At 45.7% G+C, this 24,000-nt stretch overlaps 1 protein-coding gene across 10 annotated transcripts in view; it reads left to right on the forward strand.

Moving 5' to 3' along the window:
- kkv (hyaluronan synthase-like protein kkv) overlaps nt 1-24,000 on the forward strand; it is a 68,428-nt gene that overhangs the window by 24,746 nt on the left and 19,682 nt on the right. For all 10 annotated transcript variants that reach the window (XM_086539904.1, XM_086539905.1, XM_086539908.1 and 7 more), the window contains exons 5-16: nt 18,362-18,492; nt 18,873-19,035; nt 19,741-19,956; nt 20,363-20,534; nt 20,835-21,007; nt 21,281-21,480; nt 21,639-21,863; nt 21,975-22,215; nt 22,525-22,787; nt 22,974-23,184; nt 23,426-23,542; nt 23,690-23,773. In XM_086539904.1, the coding sequence (XP_086396030.1) occupies nt 18,362-18,492; nt 18,873-19,035; nt 19,741-19,956; nt 20,363-20,534; nt 20,835-21,007; nt 21,281-21,480; nt 21,639-21,863; nt 21,975-22,215; nt 22,525-22,787; nt 22,974-23,184; nt 23,426-23,542; nt 23,690-23,773 (2,196 nt within the window). The remainder of the gene's footprint in view (nt 1-18,361; nt 18,493-18,872; nt 19,036-19,740; nt 19,957-20,362; nt 20,535-20,834; nt 21,008-21,280; nt 21,481-21,638; nt 21,864-21,974; nt 22,216-22,524; nt 22,788-22,973; nt 23,185-23,425; nt 23,543-23,689; nt 23,774-24,000) is intronic.

Below are 24,000 nucleotides of genomic sequence, written 5' to 3' on the forward strand. Positions count from 1 at the left end.
GGGGGGGGTGCAAAAAGGTGTGGCTTATTGCTGTTCTAGTCGCTGCCCCGCACAATGGCTGACCTTCTGGCTGCCATGTGTCCCGGAACAGCAGTGCTTCGTTGAGTCGCAGTTTCGCCCGTCGGACAGGGGTGTTTCATGCTTCATTCTGAGCTTAGGGAAGGAATGTGTGAAACAGGTGTCTGTTATTGGTTCATTCCCTTTCCCTATCCCTCTTCCATTCCTTCTCCCTCTCCCTCTCCATCCCCCTTCTTCTCCATCCATCCTAAAACCACAACTCTCCTTAGTGTCTTAGTCTGTTTCTCGTAGGCGTAAGAATGTAAGTGTGACAGGCGAGTAATGGGCGTCCAGGGAGAGAAGAGCAAGTCCTATTTTTTTGCCCTATGTATTTAGGGAAGGCCAGAAGGGCTCTAGGTGTGACCACGCCCCTTCTCCGCTCTTTCTCTCCTGCTGTTTTGGCGGTAATGGTAATCTTTCTGTTCTTTTTCGTGGTAGAGAGTAATACGAACGGGTCTGGTGTAGAAGGACAAACGAAAATATATATTCGACACAAAACATTTTTTGTTTTTACATACATTTTTTCTCTCCCAGCGTCCTAACCGCAAAGGTAAACCAACAAGTCATTTGAAGAAAAAAATATAAGGAGAAATTATTTACGGCCCGTTGGAGGCTTGTGTCTGCAGCCTTCGTGAACGATAATTATGTGTTTTGGGACAAGGGTAGTTGAATAAGCAAGTGTCTTTGAGTCTTGTACATAGGATGTCTATTAGTGAAACGTTTCTTCTGTTTTTTTTTTAATGATTGACGACGATGACGATCGTTTGGTGTTGCCAAAGCCTCTTAATTACCGGAATATTCGCTTACTTTTTATATCATTTAGATACTTATAATGCAGTACAACAAAACTCAAGAATCATGACGGGAAAAAGTACAATGTATCTTTGTTTCTCCTAATTAATCAGTGCAATCTGTACTTCTCTCTGCATCTAACAGTCATCCATCCCCTAGAATCAGACATCGACTGATACCTAAAGATCTACTATAGTTTAGCACCTCGCTTCCCCCTTGCCGTGCTGCCTCCCTCAACTGGCTCTCGCTCCGCCGTTGCAAACTGGTCACTCTCGATCGAGCTTCTAGTAATCTCTCTCTCTCCCTCTCTCGGTCACGCTTTTACCTTTTTAAACTTTCTACGGCGGTCCACTTTTAGCTCTCTGGTCTTGGCGCCAGTTTTTGAATCGGGAGTTTTAATTGCTCTCGTTTAGATAGCATACTGTGGAGTTTTCACATTGCTGACGCGTCTGATGACACGCAGGATTTGAATATTCGACACTTACAGATGTCTATCTTTCACCTGATTCATTCTTCTTGTTTTTTTTTCTTTACGTCTGTCAGTTTTAAAACGTCTGACTGCCATTACCAGGCATGTTCCGGGGATAATAGTGTGTCTTTTCCCTCAAGATGTTCCGTCATTATCACCTCTTATTGAGGCCGCAGTGCAGTGTCCCCCCGACAGATGGTGACAGCGACAGCAGATGGCGCGCAAGCAGCAACGACCCCCTTGTTCTTCTCTCTTGCTCTGCCTTCGCCTGCTTCCGCCTGCCTGGTCGTTACCCCTTTGTATCGTTTCCCTTGCCTAGATTATACTAATTAGGATCCTAACTACAGATCAGCGCCGTCCTTGAGTGGCGAGTCATTAAAAGAAGAGATTGAGGGAAGGGGAAGAGGAGTGGTTGAGGGGATCCTTTTGTTGCTGTTAGGCTCGTCCTTCTGTGATTTCTGTCTTTTTTTCAAAGGTTTCTATATACTTGGACGTTATTTCTTCAGATGATTGAGATTCCACTTTATATTTATGTCAGAATGGCCTTACACCGCCCCGCCACACCCATGAGCATAGCCAGCCGTTGTCATCAAGTGGCCTTTACAACACCACAGATTCTTTACCTGGGTCTTTTGCGGGTGTGGTTGTGCGGTTGGAATATAGGTGGCGCAGGCAAAGGGGTGTAAATGAGTGGTGTTGGCGGAACAAACAAAAGCTAATGTGGTTTCGGAAAATCGTGCGATTACGCCGGCCATTCCTTTGTCTCTTCCTCGTCCGCTTCTTGGATGCCTGAGGTTGCTTCATCTCTCTCTCTCTCATTCCTTCGTTTAATAATTCCATTCTGATAACCCAAAGAGAAACATCATACAGACTCAGTTGAAGCAACGACTCCTATTCAGGTCGACTCCCCGTTCCATTAACAGTGCAAATCAACATTTATGTTCTTTGTAATCCGGGCCGCATTGTGGCTGGATGAACGTGAGTGTCAGCGCCGAGGTGAACGATTGAACGACTGGACAATTGTGTCGGTTCACTCAACCTTCGATCTGATTGCGTCGGTCTTGCTTCGTCATCCCCCTCCCCCCTCCCTCCTTCCCCTCCCTCTTTCTTCCACCCCTCCCTCCTTCCTCCCTTCCCTCCTTCATTCTCCCTTCCCCCTTACTTCCTTCCTCCCTTCCTCCTACCCTCTCTCCTTCCTCCTTTACTCTTTTCCCTTCTTCCTCCTTTCCTCCCCTCCCTCTTTCCTCTCTCCCTCCCTCCTTCCTCCTCCCTTACCTCCTTCCCCCCTTCCCTCATTCCTCCTCGCCTCCCTCTTCCCTCCCTTCTCCTTCCTCCTCCCTTATCTCCTTCCTCCCCTCTCCCTCGTTTTTCACCCCCTCCCTCTTTCCTCCTCCTCCCTTCTCCTCTCTTCTTCGTTGGGAAATGATTTTGAAATTATGATTTTTTACGTGTAATGTCTTGAGAAGAAGACCTGAGAGCTGTATATTCACTTAGTTGCTTCTTCACCCATGTCGGGCGTCCTCTAGCGTAACCCGGAGCTCAGAGCGAGAAGACAGTACTGGCCCTGTTGGCCAATCCGGATTTAACACGGGTATTCCCAGGGCGGAGTAACCAGGGGGAGATTCGAGAAGCTTAGACACTATTAAGACGTGGTCAGCGGTCAGGAATATAAGATCCTTCAGTGGCAGGCATACTGCTTTTTAGATATTTTCATACTCTAAGGAAGAGGCAGAGAGGGAGAGAGAGAGAGAGAGAGAGAGAGAGAGAGAGAGAGAGAGAGAGAGAGAGAGAGAGAGAGAGAGAGAGATGGGGGAGGGAGGGAGAGAGGCAATAACTGCTCTGAGGAAGGAGAACAGTAAGGGCAGCGGTAGGACGATGATTAAAATGGAAAGAATGTCCGACGTGCGAACGTTCTCTGGCGGGGCAAGGTTAAACAGAACCGCCCGAACACGAGGGAAGAAGAAGGGAATAAGACGAAATGAAGAACTAAGGCAGAAAACTGAAGGAAAGTTAAAATGACGGAATTAGAGGAAAGAAATTAAGGAGAAAATAACAACCCGAAGTAAATTACTTCACTTGTTCTTCGTCCACTGGTCCTTTACGAACAGTGGAAGAGAGGGAGAAAGAAAACGGGAGTGAGGTGACTGCACTGGAAGGAGAATGAGGAGGGAGGTGGAGGAGGGGTAGGAGGAGGAGGAGGGGGAGGAGAGGAGGAGGAGGAGGAGGAGAAGGAGAAGGAGAAGGAAGAAGAAGAAGAAGAAGAGGAGAAAGAGGAAGGGAAAGGAATGGAAGGGAAGTAGTAGCGGGAGAAGGCTCAGAAGGAGGATTGAGGAAAGGAGATCCAGGAGAGGAGAGCCCACAAAGAGACGCGGAGAGTGAGAGTGAGGGAAAGAATTCCTGATCGGACAAAGAAAGGTTTTTATGATCATGCAGTCACAGCCTTGGAAGGGGTGGGAGAAGGGGGGGGGAAGGGGAGGTGAGTCTCAGAAATGTCTGGTAAAGTGATGGCGAGGAATTTTGTTAGAATCGTGGCCATATTGGATACAAAAAGCTTTTCATATGAATATATGTATGTAAGTGCATGTAAGTGTATGTATGTGTGTCTTTCCATGATAACTGCACATGCGCAGTAATGTATATCGGTGCAAGTATCTTCTCACACTTACATGTGAATGCCCATTTGGGCGTGCACACGTACCGTACGTACCTGCGTGCGTGCGTGTGTACGTGTGGCGCAACGTCGAAACCCGTCGTGCTCCCGCCAGTGAAAGTCTAATGACGGAGTGAAGAACCACCCCCTCCCACCCCCCAACCCCACCCCCCGAGCTCGAAGCCATTTCCTGCCTCGCTCGACCTTTGATTTCCCGTCCAAGTCACAGGCGGGAAGAATGCGCTGAACGAGGAATGGAAGGAAAAAGGAGGGAGGGAGGAGGAAGAAGCACAAAAACAAGAACAAGAATTAAGAGGAGGAGGAAGAAGTGGAATGAGGAGGAGAAAAGGAAAAGAAGAAGAATTAGGAGGATAAGAGTAAGGAGGAGGAGGAAGAGTAAGGAGAAGGAGGAAGAGTAAGGAGAAGGAGGAAGAGTAAGAAGGAGAAGGAGGAGGAGTAAGAAGGAGAAGGAGGAGGAGTAAGAAGGAGAAGGAGGAGGAGTAAGAAGGAGAAGGAGGAAGAGTAAGGAGAAGGAGGAAGAGTAAGAAGGAGAAGGAGGAGGAGTAAGAAGGAGAAGGAGGAGGAGTAAGAAGGAGAAGGAGGAGGAGTAAGAAGTAGAAGGAGGAAGAGTAAGGAGAAGGAGGAAGAGTAAGGAGAAGGAGGAAGAGTAAGAAGGAGAAGGAGGAGGAGTAAGAAGGAGAAGGAGGAGGAGTAAGAAGGAGAAGGAGGAGGAGTAAGAAGGAGAAGGAGGAGGAGTAAGAAGGAGAAGGAGGAGGAGTAAGAAGTAGAAGGAGGAGGAGTAAGAAGGAGAAGGAGGAGGAGGAAGAAGGAGAAGGAGGAGGAGTAAGAAGGAGAAGGAGGAGGAGTAAGAAGGAGAAGGAGGAGGAGTAAGAAGTAGAAGGAGGAGGAGTAAGAAGGAGAAGGAGGAGGAGTAAGAAGGAGAAGGAGGAGGAGTAAGAAGGAGAAGAAGGAGGAGGAGAAGGAGAAGGAGAAGGAGAAGGAGAAGAAGGAGAAGGAGAAGGAGAAGGAGAAGAGAAGAGGAAGGAGAAGGATAATTAGGAGAAACAGAAGAAGAAGAAGAAGAAAAAGAAGAAGAAGAAGAAGAAGAAGAAGAAGAAGAAGAAGAAGAAGAAGAAGAAGAAGAAGAAGGAGGAGGAGGAGAAAGAGAAGGAATAGGAGAAGGAGGAGAAGAAGAAAAAGAAGGAGGAAGGGAAGTAACCTCCAGCTTCTCTCTCTCTTTATTCTGTAAGAATACTTTCATTGTCATGCGCACGGCTCAATCTCCTGATATCTACATAATTACAAGGGATTTGAATTGACACTTTCACGCCGAGAAGCAGCGTAATAGGAGGGGGGATAAAAGAGGAGGGGGAGAAGGGGGGTGGGGGTACTCTCCTTTCACCGCTTTACCGGAACTGCTACTTAACTAAAGCCAAAATTGTCTGGGATATGACTAGATTCTATTCCATTTGATTTCTTTGATGTTTCAAGGTTTGTGTGTGTGTGTGTGTGTGTGTGTGTGTGCGTACGTGTAGATAAGCATGAATCTCAGTCAACCTCCATCAAGCTGCAAGATCTCACCCCCCCTATCTTTCCTTTGAAGCTACCTGAAGTTGGCCTAGTCCTGTCCCGTCTCACAGCCCACCTGTCCTAAACCCACCTGACCAAGCGTCCCCTTCCCCCCTACCTTTTACCCCCCCCCCCATGAACGACTGGTCTGGTCGTCCCTGTCTCTCCTTCATCTACTACTTCTACTTCTTACCATCTACATTTTGTATTATGTCTGGTTTTATATAGATATTTATCTCATTTTTATTATAGTATGTTCCTTTTATATTTATTTATTTGGTTTTATTTTGTACTTTATGGTTACTTCCGATTATAAATGGGATAATTTCCATCTTAATATCTTCCTTTCTCCTCCCAATACATCAATGATTCACCCTCACCATCAGTATTGTAACTTGATCAGCCATCACTATTACTCTTTCTTCTGCCGATACAGTGAGCTATACGCATTTAGATTCACCATCACCAACCGCCTGACACTATCACCCTTTCCCCCTCCCGTTACATCAATCCCCATCACTGTAAGCCTGGATTCTCCACCACCATCACCATCATAACTTGATCGACCGTCACAATCACCCTCTTCTCTCCCGATTTATTAAGCTTCTCCACTATAAACTGAATTCACCGTCACCGTCACCATTAAAACTTGCTCGGCCGTCACTATCTCACCCCCCCCCCCCAAACCCCACCCTCCAGCCTGTGGTAACGGGACTGGCAAGGCCGCCCGGTGGAGCGCGACCGGGATCCACGAAGATTTTACTCGGCTACATTCGCGTTCTCCCTTTTACCACTCTCTTGGGCTCCTTCCATGTTCCTCTGCATCTTGCTTTGGTCTTCATCGTTTTCTTATTTTTTTCCGTTTCTTTTCTTGTTCTTTTTCGTCTCTCTCTCTCTTTGATTTTGTCTCTTAGATATGTTTATTGTGTTTCTCTATACTCTCTTTCTCTCTCTCTCTCTCTCTCTCTCTCTCTCTCTCTCTCTCTCTCTCTCTCTCTCTCTCTCTCTCTCTCTCTCTCTCTCTCTCTCTCTCTCTCTCTCTCTCTCTCTCTCTCTCTCTCTCTCACACAACTATACTCATTCGCATTCCTCGAACCGTTTTCCTCGCATCCTCACAGTATTAGATTCTTTTGTGTAACAGTTATATCGTTACCCTTCAGTAAAGCTCTGTGTGTGTGTATGAGAGAGAATCTCAATAATAACAGCATCAGTTCAGATAAGAGAGAGTGAGATAGAGAGGAGAAAGAAAGAGGAGGAGGTAGGCGGATAAACAAGTAAGAGAAGAAATAAGGTTAAAGTAAAAAAAAAAAAAAATATATATATATATAAAGAGCAAGAGAGAGAGAGAGAGAGAGAGAGAGAGAGAGAGAGAGAGAGAGAGAGAGAGAGAGAGAGAGAGAGAGAGAGAGAGAGAGAGAGAGAGAGAATTATGTTGAAGGGGGGGGGGGGGTTGAGGAAGAGGAAAAAAATCGACCTTGCGCTAGAATGCTGCTTCGCACCGCCTCTGTCGCCCCTCTCAGAGCCTCCGCTTAGACCCCTTTCTTCGTGCGAAAAAATACGAAACTCAGAAAGATTCAGTTTCCATCTTTTTATTGCAGACTTACCGTTCTTAATTAGATTCCTCTCAGATTAATGCCATTCCAGCAATTTTGTATCTGCTGGCCATGAAATGCAATAAAATAAATGAAGATATATATATGCTGTGATAACTATTCATTATGAAGCAAAATAGAAGGACGAGAAATTGACATGATAACAATAAAGTTTACAATGGGATGCTGGCGATACATCTTAAGGCGATGCTGACGTCACCTCCAACGGAAAACGGGATGCAGGAGTGCGCGAATCACGATTATATCTCTGCAATGCGATTAGGTTGATTGCAGTGACTGAGACCTCCGTTAAGAGACGGAGAGGAGGAGGGGATGGAATGGGAGAGAGGGAGGGAGGGAGGGAGGGAATGGGGAGGGTGGGGGGGAGGGAGGGAGGCCGGGAGGGAGGGAGAGAGAGAGAGAGAGAGAGAGAGAGAGAGAGAGAGAGAGAGAGAGAGAGAGAGAGAGAGAGAGAGAGAGAGAGAGAGAGAGAGAGAGAGAGAGAGACGGACGGACGGAACAAGAGACAGGAAGGGAGATACACACATAGAGAAAGATAATAAACAGAATCAGATATACAGGCAGACAAAGAAAATTTATGCCCAAGAAAAGGATAACTCATAAAACCAGATATGAAGGCAGACAAAAACAAATAACATGTATGCCCCCAAGCAATAGTAATTCAGGACATAAACCCAAAAGACAGGAAACGAAAAGAACACTAAAGGACAGGGCAACCTAGCAAAGACCTTGCCCCAGCTATAACAAGAAATCAGATATAAATGTCTCGAAGCTAAAATGCCTGTCTTAATTTCCTGCGTCCGTTTAATTGTGTACTTGTCCGTCCGTGTATGAGACTTTGCAGTGATTATATGTATGTGTGCGTGTGTTATCATGCGTTTATACATGTTTATATGCATATAATCACGTATATATCAAGGCGTTCACGTAAATCAAACGTCACAAACACACGAGGTGCTTTTCTGCCTTCCTTTGTCACACGAAGCCGGTGACTGGCGTGTTTCCTTTTCCCTTCACCTCTCACCTCCTCTTCTTTCCTGCCCCTTATTAAGGAGCAGAATCAGCGCGTGTTATTAAGTTTACGAGGCATTTTCGGGGTGAGGGGGGGGGAGGGAGAGGGAGAAGGAGAGGGGTCTTTTTCTGGCATGTTTGCTTTAGCTGGTATGGCTGCATAGGTGGGTGGAGAGAGAGAGAGAGAGAGAGAGAGAGAGAGAGAGAGAGAGAGAGAGAGAGAGAGAGAGAGAGAGAGAGAGAGAGAGAGAGAGAGAGAGAGAGTCTGGACTGCTGACAGATGTAGATTAGACATGGACATACTGGCTTGTGAATATAAAGCGATAGACAGTCTGAACAGCAGACAGGTGAGCAGACTCTAAGCGAAGCAGAGTCGGCGAGCAACACTCACAGGCGCTCTCTCCCTGCATTCGCCCCCCCCCTTCCCCCACCCTTTTGCCTACCTTCGCTTCCTTTCGCCCCCCCCCCCTTCCTGCTCCCATGACCTCGCGCCAAGAGGCGGTTGTCACGAGGGAAACAAAGATCACTTACTCCGGATCTCTTTTGCTGGCTTCCGCGTGTTCGCTGCGGGACTTCCGGCTTTCGCAAATGTGCGGCTAAGAAAACGCACACGCGCTTGCACGCGCAAACGCACACAGGTATGTGCGAAAATTCATGCGCGCGCACACGCAATCATTCTCACACGCATACGCAGATAAACGGACGGGACAAGTGATTTGAAGGGACACACACACACACACACACACACACACACACACACACACACACACACACACACACACACACACACACACACACACACACACACACACACACACACACACACACACACACATACACACATACACACATACACACTCACACAGAAAGAGTCAATACACAAAATATAACGAAAATTTGCCTCCTGTTCCCTTGCCGAATCACTCCGGATAGATGTTAACAGCAACAAATAAACAACAAACAAAAAAGAATGAATATCACCCAGCACTTATTCCAATGAGAAATAATTAACAACCCAAGTAGACGAAACAGATATTCAAATACGATGATAATATTCCCAACAGAAAACGAACACGGAGCCCGTTTTCTTTCCTAACCTAACCCGCGTCTCCATTCAAGGAGTCTGGATTTCCCCCGAACCCGATCTCGCTCCTTTGTCTCTCTTCCTCTTCCTATCCTCCTGTCCTCCCTTCCTCCTATCTTCCTGTCCTCCCTTCTTCCTATCCTCCTATCCTCCATTCACCCTAACCTCATATCTTCATGTCCTCCCTTCCTTCTATCCCCCTGCCCTCCCTTCCTCTTATCTGCATGTCCTTAAGATAAACAAAAGACAAACAGAAGAATAAGCAAGATAAAGAAGAGATAGACATAGTTGATTAAACAAAGAAAACGGATAGTTATATGCGATTTGTAACATGTCTATATTTTTTACAAATGATAACGGATGATTAGAGAACATGCACGACACACGAAAGATAACAGCGATAACACTAACATGCAGAAACTTCCAAGGAAAAGTTGCTGCTCTATCGGACACTTGCTTTGGCGGCAGGAGTGTAGGCGTCGTGGATAAGGGTCGCCGGATAGGAGAAGGGGGGGAATAGGTTAGGAGGGCAGAAGGGCAGGGCAGCAGGTAGGGCAAGCGGTTGGCAGGGGTTTACGGGGTTGGCGTGGGTATTCACTTTCACTGGATAGGTTGAGGTAGGATTTCCTCTCCCGCTTTTTTCCCTTTCTCATCTTTCCTTTTACCTCATCCTCTTCTCTCCTCCTTCTTGCCTCAGTTCTTCCCCTTTTCCCCCTTCGCCCTCTCTCTCTCTCCTCTCTCCCTGCTTCCCCATTATCTCCCTTTTCCCACATTTCCCCTCCCTTTCCCCCCTCCCCTTGTCCTCTACCCTCCATTCTCCCTTCTTCCTTCCTCTCCCATCCTTTCCTCCCTCTCCCCTTCGTTCCCCTCGTCCCCCTTGTCCCCACCCTCCTCCAAAAGCCTGAAATTGAACAGCCATTTGAATCTTATATACAGGGTGGATCTCTCACGCATCGTGTATATTATCATTATCATCATTCATTAAATATTTTAAATCATTTCTAAATCAAAATGTGTTTTTTCAAGTGCTTTCCATCGTCGGGAAATACATATTTGAGTGAGGAATTTATTAATAATGAAAAAGAGCGGAATAAAACCGTCTCAAAGGGCGAAAGCAGATGTTGCAAAAACAAGCGGCTCTGGACGAATTACCTTTGTCTTAAGCTTGAGTTTCTCTTCGTTTCTTCATTCTTAAGTGTTTTTCAATTTCCTTTTGGTTGACCTTTGCCTCTTTTCCCTGAAAATGCGTGTGTGTGTGTGTGTGAGTGTGTGTGGATTTGAATGTGGATCGATTTGTTTATGTCTGGCCTCACGTAAATGTGGCCCTATTGTGTGTGTGTCTGTGTGTGTGTTCGTGTGTATGTCTCCGCATAAAAACATTTTTTAAGCACATTTGCGTACGATCGCACATTATGCAACCCACCGACGCATGATTAGTCCCGTGCGAAAGGGTTCTTGCACTCGACAGAACCCGATCGGGAGTTACGTCAGGCGGGTTTCGCCATCGTTACGTGGCGGCGCGGCAGTCGTTGGAGGCGGTCGAATGAGCTGAGAGAAACAAGGTCACTCCTCCAGCCGTGCCCCGCCTTCGTGACCTCTTTGCAACTCCTCTGCAGCCGCTCTTGCTCGTTCACATTCCCTTTTCAAAGCTCGCGTCATTTCCCTTTCCATGAGGTTCTCCCCCTCTCCCCCCTCGCCCTTTGGATTCCGGTTCGGCGGGAGAGCGAAAAGTCCGCTTGGGACACTGAGGGCTTAGAATGCCTCTCTTTCTTCTCCTTTCTCATTTTTATTATCGTTGTTATAATCTGTCTCTCTCTCCATATATATTTCCCTTCCTCCCTCCCTCTATCCATCTCTCTGTTCATCCATCTAACCCGCCTCTCTCTCTCTCTCCATCCATCCATCCATCCATCTATCCATCCATCCATCCATCCATCCATCCATCCATCCATCCATCCATCCATCCATCCATCCATTTATCCCTTCTCCCCATCTTTCCGTCTTCCCTCCCTTCCTCTCGCCCTCCTTCCCTCTATTTTTTCCTACTCCCTCAGTCGCTACACTCTAAAAGACATAACAAACGTGTGAATCTCACTAGAAAATTTGATACTGTTGCCATGCATATAGATGATGTTATTGTTCTTTGTTGTTGCATACGAGAATTTTATTTGCGCTCCTGTTAGCATGTGCTCACGCGCGTGTGTGTTAGGTTGTAAATTTCTTTCTGGCTATTTTTTCAGTGAGTATGAATGTGTGTGTGTATATTAAATCTGCTTGCAAAAGTTAACGTATGTATGTGAACGCGCTTTATGCTCCTTGTTCGTCCATTTTGTCAGCAATTCTCCCCGAAATCATTCCCTCCCTTCGGAACCTCGCTCGGAATCGGAGCATCGGCAGCAAGTCCTCTGTCTCGAAGGTGTGGCCCGAAACTGACCTTTCGGTAGTCCTTGAGAAGCAACGGGGATCTGAAAGTCTTCGCTCTATACCCTTTGCATTTCGTTCAGATCAGAACTGAGCGCTGATGAAGTAAGAGTAGCGCATGGACGAAGGGTTATGAAGACGTTCGTAAAGAAAATAGAAATACATAGGGCCCGAGCAGTCCAGTTTTATTTTATTTTTATATCTCTCGGGCGGAGTTAGCGGTTGCTGTGGCGGGCACCTAGCGGGGGAAATGAGAACTATATTTTCTACCTCGTTTTTAGATATTTTTTTTAGATTTATACTTTAAGACGAGTATCTTTCTTTGTCATTAGCACTTTCAATTCCGTCTCCATATAGTCGTTTTCTTGTAGGGGAAAGTAGCAATTAAAAGATAAAGGCGAAGTTAACATCCCCTCCCTCTCCCCCCTCTCCCCCTCTGACCAAGGTCACTGGGCAGTAGAAGTAGGGGGGAGGATTTGATACCCCAAATTTGCCAAAGACCCAACCTGTTATATAACCCATTGCTGTTAACCAACTACCTGTTACTGTCCCGTTGGCTGACCTGTTACCTGTGTTGACATCGCACTGCCCTGGTTTTGCAATATAAAGCGTTCAATGTTTTCCGACATGTATTCAGCGTGTTATATTTATGGGGTTATTTGCGCTTTTCTTCGTATGCTCTTCTATATAGTTCAGTGATCGACGTTCGAATTGCATTATTTCTTTGGCGTTTGCTGAAGAATTGTCATTTTTTGTGAAAATATGAAGAAAGTAGGAATGTTAATTTCTCTTACAATCTATGTCGAATCTTTATAAATGTTTCATAATGTCTTTTAAATTCGATTTTGATTCCGAATTTTATCTTTTTAATCAATAACTACATACGTTTTGTGATGTTTTCATATGCAAGGGGATTGATAACGACTTAAGTAGTATGAGATAACGAGATAGAAATGTCTGGTGAAGACTGATCATGTAGTTATTGCTGTACGTTATGTTGCTTATCCATCATTTCGAAATATGTATTTTTTCTTATCACATGATTTTTTTTTTCTAGATTAAGGTATTGCACTGTTTCCTACCACGTCAATGGAAATATTTCTGCAGAATCATTCATCTTTCTATCTATCAATCTATCTATCTCTCTCTCTCTCTCTCTCTCTCTCTCTCTCTCTCTCTCTCTCTCTCTCTCTCTCTCTCTCTCTCTCTCTCTCTCTCTCTCTCTCTCTCTCTCTCTCTCTCTCTCTCTCTCTCTCTCTCTCTCTCTCTCTCTCTCTCTCTCTCATATATATATATATATATATATATATATATATATATATATATATATATATATATATATATATATATATATGCATACATACATACATAAATATATATATATATATATATATATATATATATATATATATATGTATATGTATATATGTATATATATATGTATATATATATATATATATATATATATATATATATATATATATGTATATGTATGTGTGTGTGTGTGTGTGTGTGTGTATGCGTGTGCGTGTGCGTATGTGTGCGCAACTATAACATAAGTTGACCAATGATTCCGGCGTGTGAACCACGGGAGGCGAAGAGAGCCACAAAGCGTCTAGTTCATCAAGACACAAACAAATGACCGAAAAGCAAACCAGTCGCGAGTTGGTTGCGTGTAGAGGGAATTTGGCCTCTCGGTCCATGGGCCGAAGGGCCAAATTTACATGACGGTCGAGGAATGCATGACGGGCGTCCCACTTTCCCTGGTGGCGACTCACGAACACTCACATAGACACAGCGCGAGGAGCTGAGGCGCACACATTCTTTGGTGTACACACATGCGTGCATGCTATGATACACACACGCACACGTACACACACACACACACACACACACACACACACACACACACACACACACACACACACACACACACACACACACGCACGCACACACACACACACACACACACACACACACACACACACACACACACACACACACACACACACACACACACACACACACACACACACACACACACACACACACACATACACGCCAGGACTCAGTAAAGCAGCTGAGCTCCATTCGTGAGTTCGTGGATTCCTGCGTGCATGAACAATCCCACGAGGCAGGGCGCGATCTAGCTATATATATTATACATATTTTTCAGTGTGTATTTTTAACAGCACAAAACACATAAAAGATAATCCGTAACTAAATAACGGAACACTCACGATCTCTTGATTGCCTTCTGACCGTGCTTATTGTTCGTCTTCAGCTTCGAATGAAGGGAAAGGCGACTGCAAACTTTTTAAAAATTCTTATTGACAATTGTTTCGTTTTTTTATTACTCGAGGAAATGTTACATATAACTCAAGACAATGAATAGTCGTCTGGGACCTCGTGAGTACATTCTTGTTATCGTACCTCAGGCAGTCGACGGTCGAGAGCTCAAGACTTTCACTCTCTCCGCCCCCGTCCCGACCCTCGCATGCAACTGTCGACCTTAAGAGCAGTCTTCAGTTGGCCTACCGTTGCGTCCGTTTCTCTTTCGCTGCGTGGCTCCCTGATGATAAACAGATAAAATATTCTTGCCTTCATCTGTGATCCCTTAGTTAAACATCACGTTTAAATTTTCCGCAAAATTGTCCTATGTTCTATTCTTAATCGATGACGTAAATACTTGTTGTTTCGGGTTACCGTAAAGGTGATAATCCCCTAGCGCTCGTGTTATTACCGTCAAGGCGTCATGCTGGAATTATCTCGAAGATTGCTTGCCTTTAGACTTCTTCTTTCACTTTTGTTTATTTACGTTATTTTTTCAATCTAATCTGTCTACACTGTTCATTTGCGGGGGTGAACAAAAACCGGGTCAATTATGTTCAAGTGTGTTCCTTTGTTCGATAGCAGAACATATCCTCTAAACATGGAAGAGAGGAAGGTGGGGGGGGGGGGCTTGAGACCTCGATGGGTTAAAAGTATATACAAATGCGATTTATTCTGCTTAATAATTCGAAGTTCCGGATAAGGACGGAAAACGTCAAAGGAGTGATCAGGTGGTATAAGGTAGCAGTAGAACCTTAATGGTAGATGGCAGATGCTCTGAAAGTTTATATACGACAAGGAAATGCTTCGCAAAGAATTGGGGAAGAAGCGTGCTATGGAGCCTAGAGAAACACAACATCCCAACACCTTAACGTGAAACTGTAGTTAACAAAACAAGTCACTGATGCCATAAAACACACTTGGTAACAAAATACAGCTTGTAACTAAGGGGAGAAGGGGAAAGAAGGGGTGGGAGGGAATGGAGGGGAGGAGAGGGGGGCTACGAGACAGGTCTTAGAACCGGTCAAGATGCCCCGAGGCTCCCCTACAAGGTCAGTTCTCAACTCTTTCAACTTTCAGTCAGCGCTCTACATCCCCGTCAGGCGTGAGAGGGCGAGCTGAGAGGAAAAATGCTGATGTTGACTAAATATAAAAATAATAATCATATATATATATTCGCGGGGGGGGGGGGTTCTCGGATATATAAGTGACAGCCTTATGGGTATATTCACATTTTTTCTATTCATTCTCAAAAAGAGTCGTCCCGAACGTTGATAGGCACTTGATTCGACGACGTTTAACCCTGACATTAAACTGCAGAAAATCACAAAGGAAACGTCTATATTTGTACCGCCTAATGACACCTGTTATACGTAGTCCACCGTCAGATGAATGCCAGAGGTCGGAGGCAAGAGCTGGCCAAAGGGAGCGCGGTCGATTTTGGAGGATAACTACTTGCCATCTCGTTGAAATTTCCGGTACAAACTTGCATTTTTTTATTCAATTTCCTTTCCGTCGTTCTGCTGATTCTTATCCTTGACTTGTTGCCCTTTCTCTGCTTACTTTCATTCTTCAGTTGTCCGTTTTCTCTCTGTTTACTTTCATTCTTTATTTGTCCCTTTTCTCTCTGTTTACTTTCATTCTTCATTTGTCCGTTTTCTCTCTGTTTACTTTCATTATTCATTTGTCCGTTTTCTCTCTGTTTACTTTCATTATTCTTTATTCATTTATCACATTTTATCTGTTTACTTTTTTCTCCATTTATCCTTTTTCCCTCTGTTTGCTTAACTTCTTCAATTATCCCATTTTCTTTCTTTCCCCATTTATCCCCTTTCTGTCTGTTTACTTTCTTGCCCCATTTATCCATTTTCTCTCTGTTTACTTTCATTCTCCAGTTTTCTGTTTACTTTCTTTCCCCATTTATCCCTTTTCTCTCTGTTTACTTTCATTCTCCATTTATCCCTTTTCATCTCCCCTCCCCTCCCCCTCCATCTCTTACTACCCCTCTCTTCTCCGGTGAGCTGTAGCGAGTGACATTTCCGAATAGTGTGACCTAAGCTCTGATGGCCAACAGGTCAGTCAGTCAGGAAGTGAATTGGCGGTCCCGACAACCAGGTCAGGGGAACCGCTATATCCGCTATAATCATATTAAGTTCATGGGAATCCTTATATTAATCTCAAAGGTCAATTGTCACTGGATTATTATTTTTTCTTCAGAAAGATATGTTAATTTATATTTCATTTTACCGGAATTCAGTTGTTATTTTTTTCACGTAAGTATCCTTACCTTGATAATTAAACACCAACAAAGCAAAGAAAATATAGGCAAATAACAAAATTTCACACCACCACACAGGCAGTCGTACACAAAAAACGACACAATACAAACGCGAAAACGACCACATCACTACCATATGTGCTTATTACCTCGTTATCGAGTCGTATTCATACACAAACATATACACTCTTTAAAAGTACAGCATAGATCATGAACTTCAAGAAATCAATGAAATTAGTTGATAAAATTAGTCAAAACCAAGAGCGACGCTTTCATGTGCAATACTTTACTTTCGATCGGAATACAACGGTACGACCAGACAAAAAAAAGCTATGGTCAAGGAGGAATATAAATGTTTAAAGATGTGATTCAAGAGGAGAAAGATACAGGAGAAGAAAAAAATGAAAAAAACAAAAAGGGATACGAGATGAGATCCATAGGGTACAAAATACAAAGCCGAATTTAAGATACAGAAGATACAAAAGATAAAAATACAAGGTAGGTAGGGTATTATGCAGAAAATATATGGATTATTTAGAAGAAACATAAGAGGTTTTAAGTGTCACAATACATAAAAGTCGAAAAGTCCGTAGACGGAGGGACAAAGTGACCCACACTCGATCCAGTCAAGGTCACAGAGCTGCCAGCCGTCTAGGGGTCAAAGGAGAGGTCCCAGACTACCAGACACGCGAGGTCTGTTACTACAGCCGAGAGACAGGGGAGGGGGGGGGAGAGAAGGGAGAGAGAAATAGTTCTCTTTTTATTTTAAGTATCTATTTGGAAGCGCTGGGAAAAGTTTGAAAAAGAAAAACAAAGTAAGAGAAAGGGTTGGGTGCTTCACTGCTGTGCTACAGAGGGTGCAAGAGGGGTGGGGGGGAGGGAGGAAGGGCTTTAAAGGAGCGAGTGGCTGGTGAGTTAGGGAGAGGGGAGAGAGGGTTAGAGGAGGAAGAGAGGGGGGGAGGTGAACATGTCGACTATTCCAGTTACTTCTACAAAGGTCAGTCCTGAAGCTAATGATACCCTCTGAAAGTAGCATGACCTTATGACACTAAGTGCAATATAAGGTCATTTTTTCACTTGCGTTTCTGAGAGTTTTTGCACTTTTTCCAAGTGCCGTGGCTTGTTGTCGATTATCTCTCTTTCTTTTCTTTTATTTTCGTCGTGGTCGTCATCAACATTTGTTTCGTAGGTTCGACTTCTTTTCATTCTTTGGCTCTCCTTCTTCTTTCATTTATGCCCTTTCACCATCTGTTTCATCATTAATTATTATCGTCATCATCATTATCATCATCACTATCACCATCACCATCACCTTCACCTTCACCACCACCGAAACCAACACCACCATCACCATCACTATATACTCACCATCATCTTCATCTTTATCAGCACCACCATCATCTTTCCCGTCGAAAACGCATCTCGAGGGTCAAAGGTCACGAAACGGAGGAAAACAAAGGAATGCAAATAATGCCAGTTTTTCCGGGTGAAGTTCCGGGGGAAAATGTGATAGTAAAGAGAAAATGGCGATTTATTTTACTTTCTTCTTAAATCTTCCGTCATTTCTTTGTATTTTTTTGTGCATTTCTCTCTGACCTCAAATGTATTGTTTTGTTTGATTTGTTGTTTATTCGTATCAGGAGGTTCATGTTCCCACTATTTTGTTTTTCTTCTTCTTTGTAAATTTTCTTCTACATCTTCAGTATTTTTTTCATCCTCCCCCTACTCCTCCTCTTCATCCTGCTGCTCCTCCTCCTGCTCTTCCTCCTCCTCTTCTTTCTCTTCCTCCTCCTCTTCTTTCTCTTCCTCCTCCTCTTCTTTCTCTTCCCCCTCCTCTTCTTTCTCTTCCTCCTCCTCCTCCTCCTCCTCCTCCTCCTCCTCCTCCTCCTCCTCCTCCTCCTCCTCCTCCTCCTCCTCCTCCTCCTCCTCCTCCTCCTCCTCCTCCTCCGTCCCTTGACTCCCTTCCTCTCAATCCTCCCCCTGGCACTCCCCCCTCTCGTCCCCCTCCACCTCAATCGCCATAAGCCACCCCACACACCCCAGTCCCCCTCAATCTGACCCAGACCTTCTTCACCGTCTCCTTCAGGTTCGGAAAAGGACTACGTGGCAACGATCCCCGAGGAGGAGAACGTAGTATGGGCTTGGATGATCCTCCTGTGCTTCATCGTCCCCGAGGCCGGCACGCTCTTCAGGTCCGTGCGGATGTGCGTCTTCAAGGTGAGTTGAGTTGATTGATTTTATTGATTGATTGATTGATTGGTTGGTTGATTTTTTTAGAAGGTTCTCGTGTGGGTATGATTGTAGGGGTATGTGAGGGGCGGGTTTCTGTGTTCTTTTGTTTTTGTTTTTTGAGTGTGTATGTGTGTGTGTGTGTGTGTGTGTGTGTGTGTGTGTGTGTGTGTGTGTGTGTGTGTGTGTGTGTGTGTTACTTATAAAGTAAGTTTGAATTTTAGGGATGTATTACCTTTGTGTGTTTTTGCTTAACATGTTCGATCGTCAAAAATGTGTTATGATTAGGAAATAAACAATTTTCGAAAGAATACAGATACGTATTCTTTTCTTAAAACAAATTTATTCCAACACCTCCCCCTCAACAGTCACTCAAGCGGCCCTTCTTCGGCGACTTCTTCTGGGTGATGGTGTTCGAGTGCATGCACACCGCGGGCACAGCGCTCCTCGTCTACCTGGTGCTGCCTGACCTCGACGTCATCAAGGGCGCTATGTTGACCAACTGCGTCGCGTTCATCCCAGGCGTCTTCGGTAAGTAAAGGAGGGGGGGAAATATAGGGAGGAGCGGGAAAGGGTAAGTGGAGGAGGAAGGGAAGAAGAGGGGTGAGGGACGAGATAGAAAGGGAGGAGAGGGGAGTGGAGGAATGAGAGGGAAGGGAGGACAGATAGGTAGACGGACTAGGGAGGAGAGTGGAGCAGAGGGACGAGGAGACAGGGAGGAAAGAGGGGTAAAGGGACGAGGGGAGAGGGGGTAGAGGAATTAGGGAAGAAGGATGAGAGGGTGTACAGGAACGAGGAGAGAGAGAGGAGAGGGGGTAGAGGAACGAGGGGAGAGGGAGGAAAGGGGGTAGATGAACGAGGGGAGAGAGATGAGAGGGGGTAGAGGAACTGGGGGACAGGGAGGAGAGGGGGTAGAGGAACTGGGGGACAGGGAGGAGAGGGGGTAGAGGAACTGGGGGACAGGGAGGAGAGGGGGTAGAGGAACTGGGGGACAGGGAGGAGAGGGGGTAGAGGAACTGGGGGACAGGGAGGAGAGGGGGTAGAGGAACTGGGGGACAGGGAGGAGAGGGGGTAGAGGAACTAGGGGAGAGGGAGGAAAGGGGGTAGACAAACATGGAAAAGGAGGAGAAGAAAGGGACATAAAAGAGGCCACGATCTTTAAAGAAAAACTCGAATAATGAAACATCATGAACAAGCCTCCACACCCACAACTAACCTCGCCGCCCTTCATCTCAGGCCTCCTCTCGCGCAACAAGAAGGAGTCGATGGTGGCCGTAAAGGTGCTGATGGACCTGCTCGCCCTCGCCTGCCAGCTCACGGGCTTCGTGGTCTGGCCGATCGTCGAGTACGGCAAAGACCCCAACGCCTGGCGGGTCTGGCTCATCCCCGTCGCCATCTTCCTCACGTCCTTCGGCTGGTGGGAGAACTACGTCGACCGCCACTCCAAGTTCTGTGAGTTGGGCGGAGTTTTACGTTTCCGGTCTCTTGCTTTCTTTTGGTTCCCGATTTTTTTTCAGGCGTTTGGCGTAAGTTTAGTGAGTAGTGTGATTTTCTCCCTCTTGATTTGTATATTTTTGTTTCCCATCTTTTTTTTTCTGTTTAACTGAATTGTCCTTGCATGTATAGAGTAACTTCAGTGAGTAGGTCGGCTTTCCCTATTTCATATTTTGTTTTGTTTTGTTTTTCCCCCTTTTACGGGGGGGGGGGTAGAAGAGAGAATAGAATCTGTATTGTAATGGGAATCTATATATCTTTGTATTTGAACGCAGCGGAAAGGCTGTCGTAATAGTTATGAACTTCCTTTCTGTTTTCCCTTTGAACTCCTTTCCTCACTCCCATTTTCCCTCCACCCAAACAGCTCTGATCAAGTACTATGGAGGGATCAAAGAGCGGCTGCTGAGGACCCGCTACTTCTGCTACATGTTCGTGTCCGTGTTCAAGATGCTTCTGTTCTTCGGTATCATGATCCTCTCGATGAGCACCAGACTCCAGAAAGTCAGCACACTCTTCGAAGTCGGAAAGGCCTTCGGGTGAGAGACGGAGGATGCTATTATTTACACACACACACACACACACACACACACACACACACACACACACACACACACACACACACACACACACACACACACACACACACACACACACACACACACACACACACACACACATACATACACACGCACATGTATATATACATATTTATAAGTAGGTATATATATGTAAACATGGTTATTACAGCTTTCATCTGCATTAGCCCTCTACCTGAGGCCAACAGAGCCTGAATCTCCAACCCTTTCGTCCCACTCAAACCTAGCTTCCTCCCTCAGCGCCCACGTCATCAACGTGACCGAAATCCGCGAGACGCTCCCCGGCGACACCATCCCTGACTTCTCGACAGTGGCGCCCCTGCAGGAGACCTTCGCCATCATTTCCTCAGAGTACACACCCATCTACGTTTTCCTCGTCCAGGTCCTTTGCGCTTGGCTCTGTTATATCTTTGGTGAGTTTTTTCATAGATATCTCTTTTCTTTTTGATAGTCTAACAAATTGAAGGGGGGGGGGTTAATCATTGCTTTTTTTGTCTTCCTTTCTTCCATTTAAAAAATGGATTAGATATCAACCATTGGCTCAAGAGAACCAAAAACTTTGAAACACCTCTGCGAATCCGATTCACACTCATTCGGTTCAGAAAGCCTCAGTGACCCGACCCTTCAGTGCCCTTAGTAACCCCCTTAAAGCTTCCGCTAAATCGTCGCCCCTTCCTCTCCTACAGGAAAGTTCGCCTGCAAGATCTGCATCCAGGGCTTCAGCTTCGCCTTCCCCGTGAACCTGACGATCCCGGTGTCCATCTCCCTCCTGATCACCATGTGCGGCCTGCGCTTCGACACCGCCTGCTCCTTCCAGTTCATGCCGTCGTACCTCTTCTGGGAGTGCAAGAACGGCGACATCCTCCACGACTTCTTGAACAACGATGTAAGCAGCGTCGGCTAGGATGCTCCAGGGCGTTTATTTTCTCTTCTTTTATTCTCATTCTTGTATTCAGTTCTCCAAAATAGTTTTTGATAGAAATTCCCATTCGCCCTTGCCTTTTTTCAGTTTTACATCATGACCCCTTTCTTTCTCCCTGGCAGTACGCCTGGGTGTGGCTGCTCTGGCTTCTGTCCCAGACGTGGATCACCCTGCACATATGGACCCCGAAGTGCGAGCGTCTAGCGTCGACGGAAAAGCTGTTCGTGTCGCCCATGTACAACTCCCTACTGATCGACCAGTCCCTGGCGCTCAATCGACGCAGAGACGACGAGGGCGAAGTCAAGACGGAGGAGCTCAATCTCAATCCAGATGACCACGACAACGAGGTGGGATCATGTGCTGGTTTGCGTCTCAATAGACGATTACACTACACACTATAAAATTCCTCCCTCCTCTCTCATCTCCCTAATTCATCCTCCCTCCTTTCTCCCACACAGCAATCGCAGTATTACGAGACCATCTCCAACCACACCGACTCCTCCAACACGAACGTCTCCAAGACCAAGTCGTCCGACCACATCACGCGCATCTACGCCACGGCGACTATGTGGCACGAGACCGAGGAGGAGATCATGGAGATGTTGAAGTCGATCCTGCGTATGGACGAGGACCAGTCGGCCCGCCGCGTGGCGCAGAAGTACCTCAAGATTGTCGACCTCGACTACTACGAGTTCGAGAGTGAGTGTGTGTGTGTGAGAGACTGACTGAGTGTGGGTGTGAGGGTGACTTTGTGTTGCTAATCGTGTTGGTGTGGATGATCTTTTAGTACATAAGTTAAGTCTCAGACACCTGATAATACAGTGATGATAGACGCGGTAATGATAAGCACGATAATGCTATAACAGTCGTGATAAAAATTATAATGCCAATAGCAATATTATGATAATGATCATTAAAACAACAATAACAGTGCGAGTAGAAACCTGAGTCTCAGGACGAGCCCCTCTGACGGCGCCCCCGCCCTTCCTTCCTTTCTTCCTTCCGCAGCTCACATCTTCTTTGACGACGCCTTCGAGATCTCGGATGAAAATGAGGACGAGAACGTAGTCAACCAGTTCGTGCGATTGCTGGTCAACCTGATGGACGACGCCGCCACCCACGTCCATCAGACCAACATCAGGATCCGGCCGCCCAAGAAATACCCGGCGCCCTATGGAGGCCGCCTCGTGTGGACGCTCCCGGGCAAGACCAAGATCGTTGCCCATCTCAAGGACAAGAGCAAGATCCGACACAAGAAGAGGTGGTCACAGGTGAGGGAAAAGCAGGAAGGGAAATGTAAGGGACGAAGGGAAATGTAAAATGGAAAATCTGATTCTACAACGATAAAAAAACGGAAATAAACAGAAAAAAATCTTAAAGATGAACATAATAGTAGACAGAAAAAAAGAAAAAAAGAAAACGTGAGGTAAACATCCAAACCCCTTCTCTTACCCCAGGTGATGTACATGTACTACCTCCTGGGCTTCAAGCTCATGGACCAGCCTATCTCCGTCGACCGGAAGGAAGTAATCGCTGAGAGGACGTTCCTGCTCACCCTCGACGGCGACATCGATTTCGCGCCTCCCGCCGTGGCTCTGCTCGTCGATCTCATGAAAAAGAACTCGAACCTAGGCGCTGCTTGCGGACGTATCCATCCCGTGGGCTCAGGTAAGGAGTTTCCGCTGACCTAACTCTTGGTCATCGGTTTTGGTGAAGTTTTTATATGAATTTATATTATTCTTTATGAATGGTCGTGGTTTAGATGAAAATAATGGTGAACGGTATTCCGAATCCTGTTTCGAGATTTCAGTAGTATTCTAATGGATTGTTTCGAGGCTGCTTTGTGTAGTCTATGCATTGAAACCTACGTCTTAGGGCCAGTAAATGTTAAATGAAATTCTTTACCCAGGATTGATGATGTGGTATCAGATGTTCGAATACGCTATTGGCCATTGGCTGCAAAAGGCAACAGAACATATGATTGGCTGCGTGTTGTGTAGCCCCGGCTGCTTCTCTCTCTTCAGAGGTAAGTCTTTCTGAGTTCTTCTCTTTCGAGGTCTTTGTCTGGTTTCATAGCTACAACATACTTACGCGTTTCCAATATGATGTACAATCATGAAGTTCTACATCCTTTTTCATAAGGATTTCTTATTGTTTTCATTTTTCATTTCAGGAAAAGCTCTCATGGACGACAACGTTATGGCTAAATACACCACGAAGTCTAGCCAGGCCCGTCACTATGTGCAATACGATCAGGGTGAGTGAACGATCCGTGTCCCTCGACAAACCAATGAACGAGATCACTCTAGTCCAAAAGCTCCTCACAACTGCTCCCTTATCAGTTCTTATTTATCTTCCGTGCCGCTGACGCCTATTTCTCCTCGGTTGTCAACATTGCTTCAAGGCCATTCCATCTTCCCTTCGTCTCATAGGCGAAGAATCCCGGGCTTTAGCGTTATCTTTTCCTCGTTCATTACCAGTGCC

The sequence above is a fragment of the Penaeus japonicus genome, unplaced genomic scaffold, assembly GCF_977035675.1.
Source record: "Penaeus japonicus unplaced genomic scaffold, GWHDUDI00000001_assembly GWHDUDI00000009, whole genome shotgun sequence".
Classification (NCBI taxonomy): Eukaryota; Metazoa; Arthropoda; class Malacostraca; order Decapoda; family Penaeidae; genus Penaeus; species Penaeus japonicus.